At 45.3% G+C, this 14,446-nt stretch overlaps 2 protein-coding genes across 2 annotated transcripts; one reads left to right on the forward strand and one right to left on the reverse strand.

Annotated features, from left to right (window-relative positions):
• The first annotated feature begins 1,173 nt into the window (after positions 1-1,173).
• On the forward strand, positions 1,174-5,216 carry LOC119452584 (uncharacterized). The gene is made up of 3 exons (XM_037714637.2): positions 1,174-1,660; positions 4,398-4,844; positions 5,155-5,216. The coding sequence occupies exons 1-3, from the start codon at positions 1,528-1,530 to the stop codon at positions 5,214-5,216; spliced, it is 642 nt and encodes a 213-aa protein (XP_037570565.2). The 5' UTR covers positions 1,174-1,527.
• Positions 5,217-5,349: 133 nt separating this feature from the next.
• On the reverse strand, positions 5,350-6,985 carry LOC119452572 (putative nuclease HARBI1). The gene is made up of 2 exons (XM_049661003.1): positions 6,222-6,985; positions 5,350-5,490 (listed from the first exon to the last, which is right to left on the reverse strand). Exons 1-2 carry the CDS (start codon positions 6,801-6,803, stop codon positions 5,350-5,352), a joined length of 723 nt encoding a protein of 240 aa, XP_049516960.1. The 5' UTR covers positions 6,804-6,985.
• Positions 6,986-14,446: the final 7,461 nt, after the last annotated feature.

Raw genomic sequence — 14,446 nt, forward strand, 5'->3', positions numbered from 1 at the left:
TGAAACAGCCGGGTTGGCGTTGGTGGCTGACATATTGCGCTCCCACGGGCACCGAGAGAGAGAGTTGGAAGGAAGGAAAGGCCAGGGTGGTTAACTAGATTTCTCCAATTTGCTATCTTACCCCCGTATTCACAAATGCTCCTTTCCTTACACGTAAAGCCGGCCTTTCGTAAGGAGAACTTAAGTTAAAGTGTGAGAAAAGGTAAAGGAGCGCTTCAAAAATCCACCTTACCACATTTTAAGGGCACCTTACGAAAGGCGCCCTTATCCGAATAAGCGTGTGACATGGGAGCGAGGCTATGCACACTTTTACGCTTGAATCTTCTGTGCATGTGCGTATAATTTATTTTTATGACAAGACGTTAATAAAACTGTGCTCCACCATTCCTACAAGCAAGCACACCCAACGTTAAACAGTCAGTTAGCCCGTTGTTGACTCAACCTTACTTTCAGCTGGCCACCATGCAGCGTAGCCGTCACAATAACAGGCTTGCTAAAATTTCACGTCGTGCCTTTTCTTGTGTTCGTTTGGTTTGTACCGTCCCGCACGTTTTGTTATTTGTACTTTTTCTCTTTCCTTGCTCTTTATTTCTTAGCTGTGTTGCGCACTTTACTTAATATTAATTGATAGCCAAAAAGGTGTAATGGACGGAAAAAAGAGGGTAAATTTTAGTGAAGAGGAACGAAGCGTGCTAATTAATCTCGTCAGTAAGTACCAAATGATCGTGGAGAACAAACGGACGGATGGAGTCTCCTTGGATAAAAAAAAGAAGACATGGAAGGAGATCACCGACGAATACAACTGCCGGCCCGATGTTCGATTTCGAACTGAGGCTCAACTGCGAAAATGCTGGGACAATTTAAAAGAAAAGTGGAGAAAAGGAAAGGCCGACGACATGAAGGAAGTGTTTACGACAGGTGAGCTCCTGCTCTCTCTCTGTTTTCGCTGCTCGCTACTTTCGCTGATTCCTGTTTCAGTACATTTTGCTGATAATGCTGAGGCTCCTTGATGTATTGTGTTGCGGCTCAGCCGTGTCAGTTCTGTCGCCGTGCCGTTATAAGTTGCTTCGGTGAAATATGACACATGCGATAGCTCGCATCTTGCGTCGAGGCCTTTTTTTTTTTCCCTTCTTCTTCTTAGGAAGTGCATGTTGCGCTCTCGAGCCGAAGCACGCACTTCTATAGCTTTCCTGCGTGGCCGTGATTTGACCTATGCGAAGTCGAGGCCGGCCTGGGCGCAAGCGCGCGTTTCCTGTAAACACGAGCTCGGGTCCAGACCAGCCTGTCGCCAAATTTGCTGCTGCCCGTAGACGGCGATGCGTTCCCTGCCATCCACGCAAAATATCGCAAAAGTAATGACTAAAGCATGTCACGCTCTTGATGCATAGCGCGACGGTAGCCGTCTGCACGTAATTCAGGAATGATTGGGGCATAACGCAAATTCGTGCTGTCTTTTCAGGAGGCGGCTGTGCGCCAGCTAGCCAGCTTACGGACGAGTTGGAGCGAGTTGGGGCTGTCGCGTCGCACATGTCGACACGGGTGGAGAACCCCTTTGACAGCGACCGTGGGCGCCACGCAGCCACTCCCCGATCACAGAGTACCCCGAGTGTCGTCTCGTTGCTGCAGCCGATGCAGGTGGAGACGCTTGAACCGCCAAATGGTATGTACATTGCAAGGACAGCTTCTTTTTTTTGGGGGGGGGGGGAGGGGGAGTGGTTGACCGTAATGTGCTGGGCGAGCATAGATGTGCAAAGGAGTTGTACCAACATCTCTCATCCAGAGAGGAAACCCTGTAAACACATGAAGCTTGCATAAGTCTCTTCCTGATACATGAAGCTATCACCAAACCCAGCAACTCCCAACTTTAAGCAATCTTGGCCATAGATTTGAAGAAAGCCTTCGACAACGTGACCCACGATGCCATGCTTGTGGTGCTCTCTTCCACCAACTGTGGCACCAAGATATACAACTACATGCGAGTCTTTTTCCAACTCCGTACGTACATCCTCAAAATTGGCGATATGACACGTACCCACACCTGCAAAGGCGCATACCGCAAGGAGCCGTGCTCTCACCAACACTGTTCAACTTAGCAATGTGTCGCATACACATTGCTACTGCTCATACCAGACATACATTACACACTATATGCCGACGACATAACCATACGGATCAACAAAGGCTCTCCGGGGAAAATAGAGGACACCATGCAACGCGCACGATAGATGCAGCCCAAGTGGCAGGTGCGAGCATTGGCTTGGCGGGCTCCCTGGAAAAGTTGGCGCTGCTTGTGCACACCACGCGCTGGAGACCCAACCCATCACTACACAACACAGGACAATATTTTTCCACAAATGCATAATATCAAAGTACTGGGCCTACACATGCAGCGAGATGGAGTGGGTGCGGCCACTGTTCAGCACTTACTAAGGCAACGTGAACAGGTCTAGAACATGGTGCTGTGCATTTCTGATCGCCACCGAGGGCTTCATGAGACAGACATGCTGCGGCTGCATGATGCCTTACTCTTGTATCACCTTCGCTATCACGCACCATACATTAACCTCACAAAGGCACACCACAACAAGCTCAACACCCTCATTCGCAAATCCACCGAACTTGCAATGGGAGTGCCAACCAACACAAGTACAGAGCTGCTAGACAAGGAACCATAACACCCTAGAAAAGCTTATCAGGACAAACAAACACAGGCAGGAAATTAGACTGAACAGTACTACATCAGGCAGAATAATCCTGCAAACGCTGTGTTTCAAACTCAGTGACACCCCATTGTTTGCTACAAGCACGCTCGGCAAAAGTGCTCGAGCACTGCTCGCAATAGCCCGCATATCAGGGTACATGGACCCCGAACGAAACAAAAAACGCAGAGAACAGCGCATCACGTACAATAGCAAGTACATTCAACGAGCCAACACATGTATGCTAATTCTGTACATCGGTGTACATACCTGTACACCGATGCTGCCATCAACAACATCGTTGCAGCCATAGCCATTACCGATCACCACTGCACAATCATTCACACGCAAACTATCAAAAAGACTGAACCATAGTGGGTGGAGCTTGCCACCATCATCAAGGCAATTGAATTCGCGTCAATCACCGCGAAAAAATGTATCATATTTACAGATTCGATGAAAGCGTGCTGCATAATTCAGAGGACAACTGCCCAAAGATTACTCTGAAGCAATCCACAAACACCTGCGCCTGCCCACTCTGGTGATCTAGATACCGGGGTACGCGGGAATGGACGACAATGGAGGGGCTAACCTGCTCGCCCGAGAAGCACTGCACTCGGCCCCCTCCATCCCATGCTCAGGTCAAACCTCTCACAAGGCTCCCACAATGCCCACACTAGCACCATACAGAGAAGACGGAGCACAATTTTCAACTCTCAGGCCAGACCTTACCAAAGGAAAGGGCACACTCATTAACCAAGCACAAACAAACACCCTGCATACACCAGCTAGAACACCTTTATATGGGGAGAAGTAACAGAGCCTCTGCCACACTGCGGGATCCATAGCAGTCGCCCAAATACTTCGCACATATTATGCATAGCTCGCATGCTTCTTTCTGCACGAACCACGAGAGCATCGACATGGATCTCGAAGACAACGAACACTTCACTGCTGTATCATGAAAGAAAAAAAGTACAAGGTGGCATATTTAGCACTGGTTAATGTATGCGAGTATTCATGTTTTCATTTCATGATATCTTGATTCTGTGCTGCATAGGCTTAAACACAGGCACAACTTTGTCAATTTTGATATTTTTTTGCTGCTCGAGCATTGTAACATCTTCCTTTGTGTTCATGCAGGGATCATATCTGCATGTTCAAGCTCGCGGTGTCGCACATGCTTTCATCGCAGTCTGTTTGTAGCAGACAAAATGAATTTGCAGGTTTACTGCTTACACTTAGCAGCAAATTGGCAAATGGGTGCACTGTTGTTGACAGATTTGCCCTGTGCAACATAGTATTGATGCCACCAGCCAACCTTACCTATCAGGTAACTAGCAAAGGAGCCAGCATAAGTAAATCTCGGGAATGTACTCCCATTCCTGCTGTGTGTTAAGGATTTCAACAGGGGTAGCCAGTGAATTGCTTCAACTGGATTACCATTCTATGAGTAAAAAATACAAAAAGAGAAATAGATGGGCTGTAACGTGAAACATTTATTGCATTTCATAAAGCACATACATATTCACCAATTCTGCACAGGCCTTGATACTGTGTACTAGACAAGGTACAGTGTCGCAAGTGCTTGTAGTTGCCCGCTGTAGTGCAAGCAAAATTTGTGTTCACGCAAAGTCAGTCTTCATGCATATGGTGATCACGAGTTATGTTCAAAGCTAACAATTATTGTTTTTGCAGATAGTATCTATGAGTGGGAAATCCCGGCAAGTCCCGGCGAAAGCAGCCAGGCAGTGTGCATGCAAGATGCACAAAATGGAGCAACCGCAGCTGAGGTCGAGCTGTCGGCAGAAGGGGGACCAGCTGCCTTGCAACCTGCTGTCCTGCAACTGGCTTCCCCATTACAGGCTGCCCCGTTGCAGACTACCCCTCAACACCCCGCTCCGGCACAACGCAGAATGCACACAAAGAAAGAAGCTGTTGAGGAAGAGCTCAGCGCCCGCCTTAGCGGTGTTGAAGAGGACAATAAGCGAAAGAGAAAGGAGCACCTTCTCAAAATGAAGCTTATGAGAACTCAGCATGCGCTTCACATGAAGCATGCAATAGAAATGCACGAACTTGATTGTGCAAGTAAGAAGGCTAAACTTGAGCTTCTCACGTTGAAAATAGCTGCCGTGAGAAAAGCCAGTAAGTAAAATGGTACAATTTCTTTATTTTCAATATGCATGCCCTGTTTTGCTCTACCACATTTTAGGAAAAATATTGCTGAATAATGCGTGCTCGTGTTCTGAAGCCGCTCGCCGAGTCAACGGGCTGTGGTCCTTGAGCTTGTGAAGCTGGGGAAGGCTGCTGAACATTGCATGTGTCTGGAGGCAGTTCATCACTTGGACGGTTCCGGCCAAAGTTGTGCAGAGCTGCACATGCCGTGATGACAATGACAGAAGTTGTTGTTTCTATTTGTAGCTTCATATCAAGACATGGAAATCTTCTTTTCCAGATGCCGAAAGCCCTTTCGACGCTGTTCCTGGTCCGGATTTGGGATTTGTTATATCTAAATAAAGAGATGTTACATATTTTCATGTACTGGCTGTATATTATTGTGACCATCCATACGCACCTGTACTCCGGGCTGTCTTTGCCTCCAGGATCTTTTAGCGGCGTCATAAGGTATGGCCGGCAAGCATACCCCATGTCAGCCGAGGAGTACGCCAGGTACATCCCCTTCCTCATAACGTACTCTCGCATTGCTGTTGTCAAAAATCCTGCTGTCATGTGCAGAGCCCGGCCAGCTTGCAACTAAATCAAAAAATTGGAGTTCAGGTCCTGTGATTGCCTGCAAACATGCCAAAAAAGAATGAACGTGATCTTTTTTGCAGCTGCTGTTACCTGCAGATTTTCCAAGCTGTTTATATGCAGTCTAGTAACAATGTTTATAATATAATAGCAGTCGAGTGCCTCTTAAATCTTGTATTTGAACGTTAGTGGATGAAAATAATTTTCTGTCTGAGATAAAAATTGAAGCAGAGATTGAGCTTAATGCAGCTCGCGACCTGATGCGCCCGCGACGTCGCACACTTGTATTCTCTGCTGCGTATTACCATTGCAATGAGAGGCCGACGCAGGTAAAAAAAGCAGGACTACAGTAACCACTTTACCGTGCAGCAAATGCAGCGCTGGCAAGCGCTGCAGCGCTGCAGCGGTACAGCAACTGTATTGCCGGTACGGCTGTCCGGCAGGATCTTGTTTTTAGCGCACTTCTAGTTGAGTAAATAGGGGGAAATAGAACAGACACACGTATTTAGCGCCACTCCGAGTGAACACGAAAACAATAAAATAAAACGCGACAGAGACATTCTCGCATTTGCCTCGTGTATTTTTTTTTCTTTCTGTTTAATCAACCAGGGTTACGCTGGTAGACAAGATCATGCCGCAAAAACTCGCCTAATCCGCTACGCTTCTAATCACTAAGCTATTTCAAGTAGCGCATCCTTATACTACGTAAAAATGCGATTTTTTTTCACGTCTCTGTACGCATTCTGACGGTTATGAACATATTGCACTTACCTGCACATTGAAGGAGAAATATCCTTTCCTGTTGCGGAATACCTCGGCGTCGTCTCCGCCTGGACTTTTAATACGCACGTGGGTGCAATCAATGCAACCAGTCACCCTCGGAAACTTTGCCTTGATGTAGAATTGGTGCATGACCTCATGCATTTTCCCCGCGTCGGGGAACTTCACAAGCGCAGGGAACAGCGTTGCGGCAATCATTTTTGACACCCGTGTGACAACACGGGAAACGGTTGGCTGCGACACATTAACTAGGTCGCCTGAGACAATCTGAAAAGTTCCCGCGCCGTAGAAACGAAGTGTCACCAGCAGTTGCAACAGCGGTGGCACAGGGCAACCACGTCCGTCCGTGTTCTGATGCAGCGGCAACATGGTCAGTAGTTCGAGCACAGTAGCTTTTGAGAAGCGGTACCTGGCTAAAAACTCCTGGTCACTGTAAAACTCCATGGGATTCTGGCGATCCCTAAGGTTCCGCTGCAACGGCCGCACAAAACTATACGCTTCGTTGTCCATTTCTTTTGCACGGTTTACAAAATCGACGAACTCGCTGAAGCTGTCGTCGTAGCACGCCGCCATGTTGGATTGGATAAGGAGCCGTTAAGCTACCTCAGATGCTGCCTTAAGGAGGCGCCCTCTTCGTAACCTTAAAGTTGGGCTAAAGGGAGCCGCTAAGTGTAAGGTCTGTTTTTGAAACGCGGTAAGGAGCCGATAAGGTAAGGAACGCTAAAGATAAGGGTTAGGTTGGTTTGTGAATACGGCGGTTACACGTGAGGAGGGGACGGGGGATTGAAAAATAGAGGGAGAAGACACGAGTATAGATGAATCAAACGCACTATGCAATGCGCAATCCAGAACTCAACTCTGTCGCCTTCATGTTTCCTGTAGAAGAGTTCGTTGTAATGATCGAGCAGGGTGGTGTTGAAACCCACGTTTCAAGGTAGTGTCGTCTGCTGCCTTCAAAGAACAGAAGGGAAGAGGAGAAAGAAATTGCAGGAGTGTATATGCAACGCAGCATGTGTCCGAGTACCTGGTGGAAATTAAAATGCCGAACGTGTGGCTGAAGCAAAGAGTTTCCTACAAACATCACCATAGGTTACTTTGTCGTTGCAACCGTTTAGCTAGCATGCGAATTAGCGTTAGTGATTAGTGCTTGTCACTCAAGACGTTCTTATCGCTGTATTTGCTAAGCTTTATCTGCCTTTATTGACATAAATTTCGAAGCAACCACATTTTTCTAAATGCTGATGCTAATGAGAACCTGCGTACATGCATAATGATGGCGAATCGTTCAAATTATAACGGAATACTTTTCCAGAAATGATCAGTTTGCAAGATTGCAAAGCCGCTTAAAGAGACAAGGAGGACGTTTAGGCAAATATATTTTGCTTTATAACACGAACCAGATTTAAACCCATGTTGTACCTATATTGTAATGAATCATTTCTGATTTCCTCTGATTACCTTTGCCCCATAAAATTCCAGTGCAACATAGGCAAATGCCTTTCATGACAATGCGAAGTGACGTTATCAAGCTTCCATTGTAGAGTTATCCGCCTATGCTTTTTCCTTCATAGACCTGGTTTATCTATAACGAACCTTTGCTCTTTTTGTAAGGAACCAGAAAGAACTGACGACTTCTTTTATTACGATATCAATTATATAGACACTCCAGGTGCATTTCTGCCGCCGGTGTCGCCGTCGCCGTGATGTTCCGTATAAAGTTCAAAGGTGATAACATCGTCGCCTCGCGCCGTATGCTGTATGTGCGAGTGAGCGAGTGAGGTTTAGGCGACGATGCTGGTTCAATCCCGCGCGCGCAAGGGAGGAAAGCCCGAAGGAAGTGCGCCATCTTCCGTCGCTCGCTAGGCACCGGGGGCGGGGAGGGAGGGGGGGGGGGTGGCGTTCTGCTCCGGTGGCTGCTGCGTATGGCGCGGCCACGCGAGTTCTATACCTTGAAAGCGATCTGTGATTTGTGCTGTTTTCACCGCTTAGTTCGCTTTGAAGCGAAAGGCAGCAAGAAGGTGAATTCGCTCGCTGCTACGGCCGCGCTTACTCACTCCGGCGTTTCGTTAGCGAGGTTCCGCGGTCATCGAGTGAGATGTGTTCATGTTTGCTTGTGCGCGCGTGCCACCGTGGTTGTTAATTTAATTAGGAAGATAATACTTACAAGTTTATACGACCGATTAAACTACTATCCTTACTTCGTATAGCCGTCTACTAATTCACTATCGCAATCGATGCTTCGCCTTTGGGGCGAAACTGCGACTTTCTTTCTTTCTTGCATTGAATTGCGAGGTGCCATCAATTGTTCTATATAGAATTTCCGATAGGTTGCATTGGCTCCTGCCTATTGTAAATGCAAAAGGTGTATATAAACAAGAGAAGGCTGGATGATCGGTGGGAAAGAGCGGTAGAACAATTCCGTCAGGACACCAAAGACATTTATTTATAATGAATTTTGCGTTATGACAACGTGACGGTAGCTGTCTCTGTCTGTCTGTGTGCGTGCGCGCGTGCGCGCGCGCGCGCGCGCGCCTGTCTCTCTCTGTGTGTGTGTGTGTGTGTGTGCAGTGCATCGACACTGTATCTATCAGTCGTTGGGTCGTATGTTTGCCTTAAGATGGGAATTTATTGTACCCGACTGGTCGTTTATGACTGCTTTTTTCAAACTAGAACACCTGGCTGGACGCCACCATTATAAAAACTAGAATGTTCAAGTTTTGTTCTGACATACATGAAGATTAACACACGGTGGCTTCTTTAGGTGTCATATAATCACGCGTATTTTAACTCTGCACCAGAAACTGCGGAATTCTCTCGTATGTAGGCAACGGTAGAAATGTAACCTTTCTGGTATTTCTTTCCCGTCATGGCGAGAGTAAATGTTGCCGTGATCTAGAATCGTTGTGGTGCGCTTCGTACTTTTTATTGCTCACAAAAAACAAACAGCACGTGAAACATGTTATTATCCTGTATTCTGTGTAACTCGTGTCAGACATTCTGCTTAATCAGTGGAACAAAAAAACAAACGCCTTTGATCGTATATGTCAATGTGGGTGCGCCTTCGTGCACTGCCATTCTATTTACATACACCACGTGAAATGTGGCGGCATAGCTCCTCCAGAGAAAAACGCTATGTTTCGTTATAGTTTAATTTAGGCCATTATAAGTGCATTTAGCCCTTCTCTTCTTAATAAAATCAATCCTCGTATCTTATAATTGTGTAAGATTCTTTCTTGCAGCTGCTTCCTTTTTTTTTTTCTCCCAGATGAGCGCACTCCCGTCTGTCCGAACGCAACCGTGGCTACGCACGAGCACACGGTCAGGGATTAAGGACGGATTAGGGTGGAATCCTCCTTCTCCTTGGAGGGAGATTTACAGCCGGGCCGGTGCCGCCGCGACTGAATGTAAACAGAAGGGTACGAGTCGTCTCTCGCGCTTTCTGGGGGAAATTTTGAAGAGTAAACAGCGAGAAGAACGTGTTGGCACACAAGTGTGCTATGCTAATACCTCGATGTTGTGCATATATGCACCTTTTTTTTTCCTTTCTCGCATATGCTTGGCAGCCGTCTCTTCAAATCCCTTATCTCTTAACGGCCATGCTCTGGCGTCTTCGCGCCTGTGGAGCTTTGTAGCGATTACAGCCACAAGTGTCTCCGAGACGACCGACGTAAGCCGCGTGTTTTGTCTGTGTCACACGAATCAGTTATCTGCCCATTCTACATGTTCTTCAAGCTCCATTGCCGTGCTTGCAGCATAGAAAGTGATGACGCATAAACGGCTATTTCCTTTTTTTTGTCCTCATCATTTCGTATGTTTAACCCATATATTCCTGAACTTGGGGAAGTTAGAAAAATGATTTATGTTCCCGTAATAATTGCTTCTGAGACCTCAGAAAGCCGAATCAATCTTTTATTGAAAGAATTTTTTTTCGAACTGTGTTTTTGTAGCCGTCCTACATATAGTACACTAGGCACATATACTACTTGTTTGAATGATACAATTTGAAGCATTTGACATGGACTCCGATGTCGCCTTTTTCACAACGTGTGGTGGTCTTCCAATGTCAATCAGCACACCTTGTTTGCTTGTCTTGAGGGATCACTGTGCGGTGAATGCGGTCAAATCGGCTTTGGGCTTCCAGTAAAGATTGCATGCTTTTTCCACGCAATGGAGCCATAACTCTTGATGTATGACATCGCTATCGTCCTTCGAAATGTGAGGAGCTCTGTTTTGTCCGTTCCCATTCTGTATAACTGGAATGAATTATTCACACATGCATCAACAAGATACGTCAGGAGTGAAGAATACGACTTCTTTGCTCTAATGGCTGTGCGGTACTTGGCAATATTTTGGTCCAGTCTATCAACTCCTCCCATGTTGCCATTGTACCTAGAAATCAAGAATGGCTGCTCCACCGTGACTTTGGACCTGTTCTCTCTCGAATATCTTTTTACCATTTGCGTTGGTTCGACCCCGTGAGCATTTGAGACGACGGTCACTGTGCTGTTGTCCTTCCAGTGACATACGATAACTTCAGATTCGGCGGTGACTCTGTAATAGTAGAAGCCTCGAGTCTTACTTTTCATTTCTTTCTGTGTGAGGATGGGACAGTTTTCCATTCGGTTATCACGCACGGTGCCTGTGCACTTGACACCCATTGACGAAAGCATTCTAACAAGTTTGAGACTTGAAAAGAAGTTTTCAAAGAACACATGAAAGAGTAATCAAGCTTTCCTTTCATCCTGGACACCATTTCTGTAACAACAGATCCTCCTAGACCAAGCTTGTTTTTTATCATCCACGTTACCTCCCTTGGTAGGGCTCAACAGAAAGCAAATAGCCCAATGCAGTGCAAACGCGCCACAATTTAGAGCCAAACCGGATTGGTTTCTCTTTCATAAACTGCTTGCATCCATGCTTTCCGAAGTACTCGCACATGCTTTCATCAATGCTGAAGCACTCTAGTAATGGAGCATACAACGGTGCCTTCTTCATCACCGCTTTCTTTCTCTGTCACTGCCGCTGCGTGATTTTCGGGCGGAAGAATGGCCACAGTCGATGGTACATCTTTCCCAGCGTCAATGCGGTTTAGAATGTCGTTGAGCGTTTGCGGATCTCATCTGCGGTAAAATGAACTGTAGGGAATATCCTGACTGCAAGTGGAAACAAAAGTTCCTACTATACGTCCATATGTCTTTTATTACGTTACTCGGATCGTTACGTTAGACGGATCGCGCGTTCCACAGTGACACAACGACCCGCGATCTGCCCAGCGTCCTACATATAGGACACCGCTGTTTGACCGACCGCAAACAAAAACACTTTTGCATATATCACAATGATATTGTTTTCAGAGCATATTCAATTACTCAGGAATAACTGAAAAAAATTTAGACAACATCAATAATCATTTGAATTTATATTACTTGCATTTTCTTCCCCGGCATGGCGTTCATCGAAGCTCAGGAGGAACAATTTTGCGACTGAAAGCACGTGGCGAGGAGTACTTCCACGCTAACCAAGACTGGCACGCAAAAAGGGTAGGGCCTCAGAAACACCCGCGAGGTGGCACTAGCTTTTTTACGAAAAATGTTCGAGTTATTTGGAAAATTTTCATAGTCCTACATATAGGACACTGGACATATATAGGTTAATGTTAGTAAAGTCTTTGTAGTCTTACATGAGCAGTTCGTCAAAACAGCGCAGTTCTTATCAGCAGACCCATCACAGTTTTCGTTTATCCACGGGGCAAGAAGCAAACGGCTATAACTTTCTATGAAAAAAAAAAGCTTTTTTTTTGTAGCCATGTAGGGGGAATTAAAAAAATAAAAAAGGGATACTTCGCATCCTGTGAATTTGGCAATAAGGACGGGTTTACGACACTTGACTGGGGAAAACTGCGTTGAAACTGCGTTAAAAAGAAAAAAAGAAACTTATATTTATAGGTGGTTACCAGTGTGTTATGCGAAAGTGAAGCGTTAGCTGCGGTGCGGGCTTGGCGTTTCCGCTCCCGATCTCAAGCTCGCCGAATCACATAGGGGTCTGTGGGAAACTCAAGTGACAAGCTCAACTGTTACCAAGTTACCTTAACAAAGAAAACTTAAAAAGCAGTTCTAATGAGGTTTTTGTATAATATTCTTCTGTTGCAAAAATTTTTTAAGGTTTTAATTATTTTTCTTAATACGAAAAGAAACTTTGTTCTCGCAAAAGAAAAATAAAATACACTGAGAATACCTGTGGATACCGTATGAGGGTTATCGCTATTGGTAGTGCAATATGTTGTCACTGATGATAGGATTATTGTATTGCATTTGCTTCATTTTAACGCTTATCTTCTATTACACCAATTTGACGATTGCGTAGTAGTTGCAGCAGCACACATAGAGGGATTCCATTTTAACCGCGTTCGCAATGTTCTTCGTGGGCCCTAAGTTTATACATCAGAGGCACTTTGTCCTGGGCTCGAATGGGTTGGTGTGCCAGTGAATTTCCCACCTTCAATATTTTTGTGCCCAAATAAGAATTTACGGGCTTGCTGGCTACTCTACAGGAGGAGGGAAGGAAGGCGGAGCAACCAACAACCACAGCAACAGCGAGAAACAAACAAAAAAGTCAGATTGAGAAAAAGAAGAGGCTCGAACTTAAGGTCCTCATGTTCACTAGACGAGGCGTAGCGTGCCTAATCGGGCCCTCAGGGCGGTTGTTTCCCGATGCAGAAGAAGGCATTGTGTGGCTTTTCTGGAATGATGAGGGAAGAGGCAAGGCTCCCTGGATCTAATATTCGGTAAAAGGTAAATCGTGAAGTACCCTCAATGCATACTGAAGAGTCGCCCGCACATCGACGCTATAGGCGTCGTCAGACTTACGATAATCGATCTTTAAAAAAAAAGAACGAATCCGGAATGAATGAAGAAGGAGAGAGAGAAAACATGAGGTGAAATGCAGAGATGTTAACCAGATTATGTGTCCGGTTAGAAGGCATTTACAGCGCAAGGCTTAGTGTGTTTTACCTATCTTCATGCACTGCCATCACGATAATTACTTACCTAAGTACTCTGGGCAAAGGAATGCATGAACCATTCAAATAGAAAGTATTTTGTGTTATTTGGCACTGATATAATGAGTTTCGGTGACACGCTTTTCACGCACTCAGGAGCAGTACAACGTGCAGCACTAAAGTATTTCCTCGCACGTTGCAGGAATGAATATCTTGACACTTCGAAATTCATTGCAGTCCGACGACTACTTTCAACTTTTATATAAGAAGAGTGTTTCAATTTATAATGTTCACTGTGGGTACTTCAAGACTAAACGCTGCAGGCACAAGTTGGACAGTATGCATGATATTTGCTACTGCTGTATGCAAGCTAGGAAAACAAGTGAACATAGTTTAATAATGTTTAATTCGCTGCTGACCCAACTAGCAGAGACCTCAGCTGCACATAAATTTAAAAGCCGCCACGGGAGATAACTATGCAAAATGCAGAGGTTAGCAAGAAGACATCGGCAAATTGGTTTAGAAAGATCACGGCTGGAGGAAAATTTGTGAGACAGAAATTTTACTTTATGGTAAGGTAAAAACTGTTAGCAAAGGACATCTATCTATCTATCTCTCTATCTATCTATCTATCTATCTATCTATCTATCTATCTATCTATCTATCTATCTATCTATCTATCTATCTATCTATCTATCTATCTATCTATCTATCTATCTATCTATCTATGATTACTTTGCAGACTGGCTAGTTTTTATTCTGCGTTTAGATCATAAGATGAAATGCTGCTAATGAAAGGAAATTAGTCAATTTTAGTTATTTATTGTTCTAGGATCCGCCGCTGCTAACTATACCCCGCTGGAAGAACACGCTTTTACCGCTACTGCGCAGTGTTGGAAACTAGAGTCGCCATCTCCTCTGAGACTGGGATAGCCCAAACCGCCGGTCAAACGAAATAGATCACGGGCGTGTGTGCGGTATACGTGTCGTGACTTACATGAGCTTTATGAAAAAGCGGTGGTGTCTTAGACACGATGAACAGCATAAACAATTCTTTAAGCCCTTTTTAATCGCGCCATAAAACTGACGAATTCCCGGAAAATATATTCTTGTGTGCGCGAAGGATGACAAAAAAAAAAATTGAAGCTAAAGATTCGAAGGATTGAGGCCTGGTACACGTAAAAGAAACACAAGTTTTTTCAAATCTTCGTATGCACTG

The sequence above is a fragment of the Dermacentor silvarum genome, chromosome 1, assembly GCF_013339745.2.
Source record: "Dermacentor silvarum isolate Dsil-2018 chromosome 1, BIME_Dsil_1.4, whole genome shotgun sequence".
NCBI lineage: Eukaryota > Metazoa > Arthropoda > Arachnida > Ixodida > Ixodidae > Dermacentor > Dermacentor silvarum.

What these genes read in the sequence shown, in the direction of transcription:
- LOC119452584 (XM_037714637.2), top strand. Translation starts at nt 1,528, where the DNA reads ATGTCGACACGGGTGGAGAACCCCTTTGACAGCGACCGTGGGCGCCAC. An exon ending in GACGCTTGAACCGCCAAATG is followed by an intron (nt 1,661 to 4,397) that starts GTATGTACATTG and finishes TTGTTTTTGCAG; the next exon opens with ATAGTATCTATGAGTGGGAA. An exon ending in AGCTGCCGTGAGAAAAGCCA is followed by an intron (nt 4,845 to 5,154) that starts GTAAGTAAAATG and finishes CTTCTTTTCCAG; the next exon opens with ATGCCGAAAGCCCTTTCGAC.
- LOC119452572 (XM_049661003.1), bottom strand. Translation starts at nt 6,803, where the DNA reads ATGGCGGCGTGCTACGACGACAGCTTCAGCGAGTTCGTCGATTTTGTA. An exon ending in ATTTCTCCTTCAATGTGCAG is followed by an intron (nt 5,491 to 6,221) that starts GTAAGTGCAATA and finishes GCATGTTTGCAG; the next exon opens with GCAATCACAGGACCTGAACT.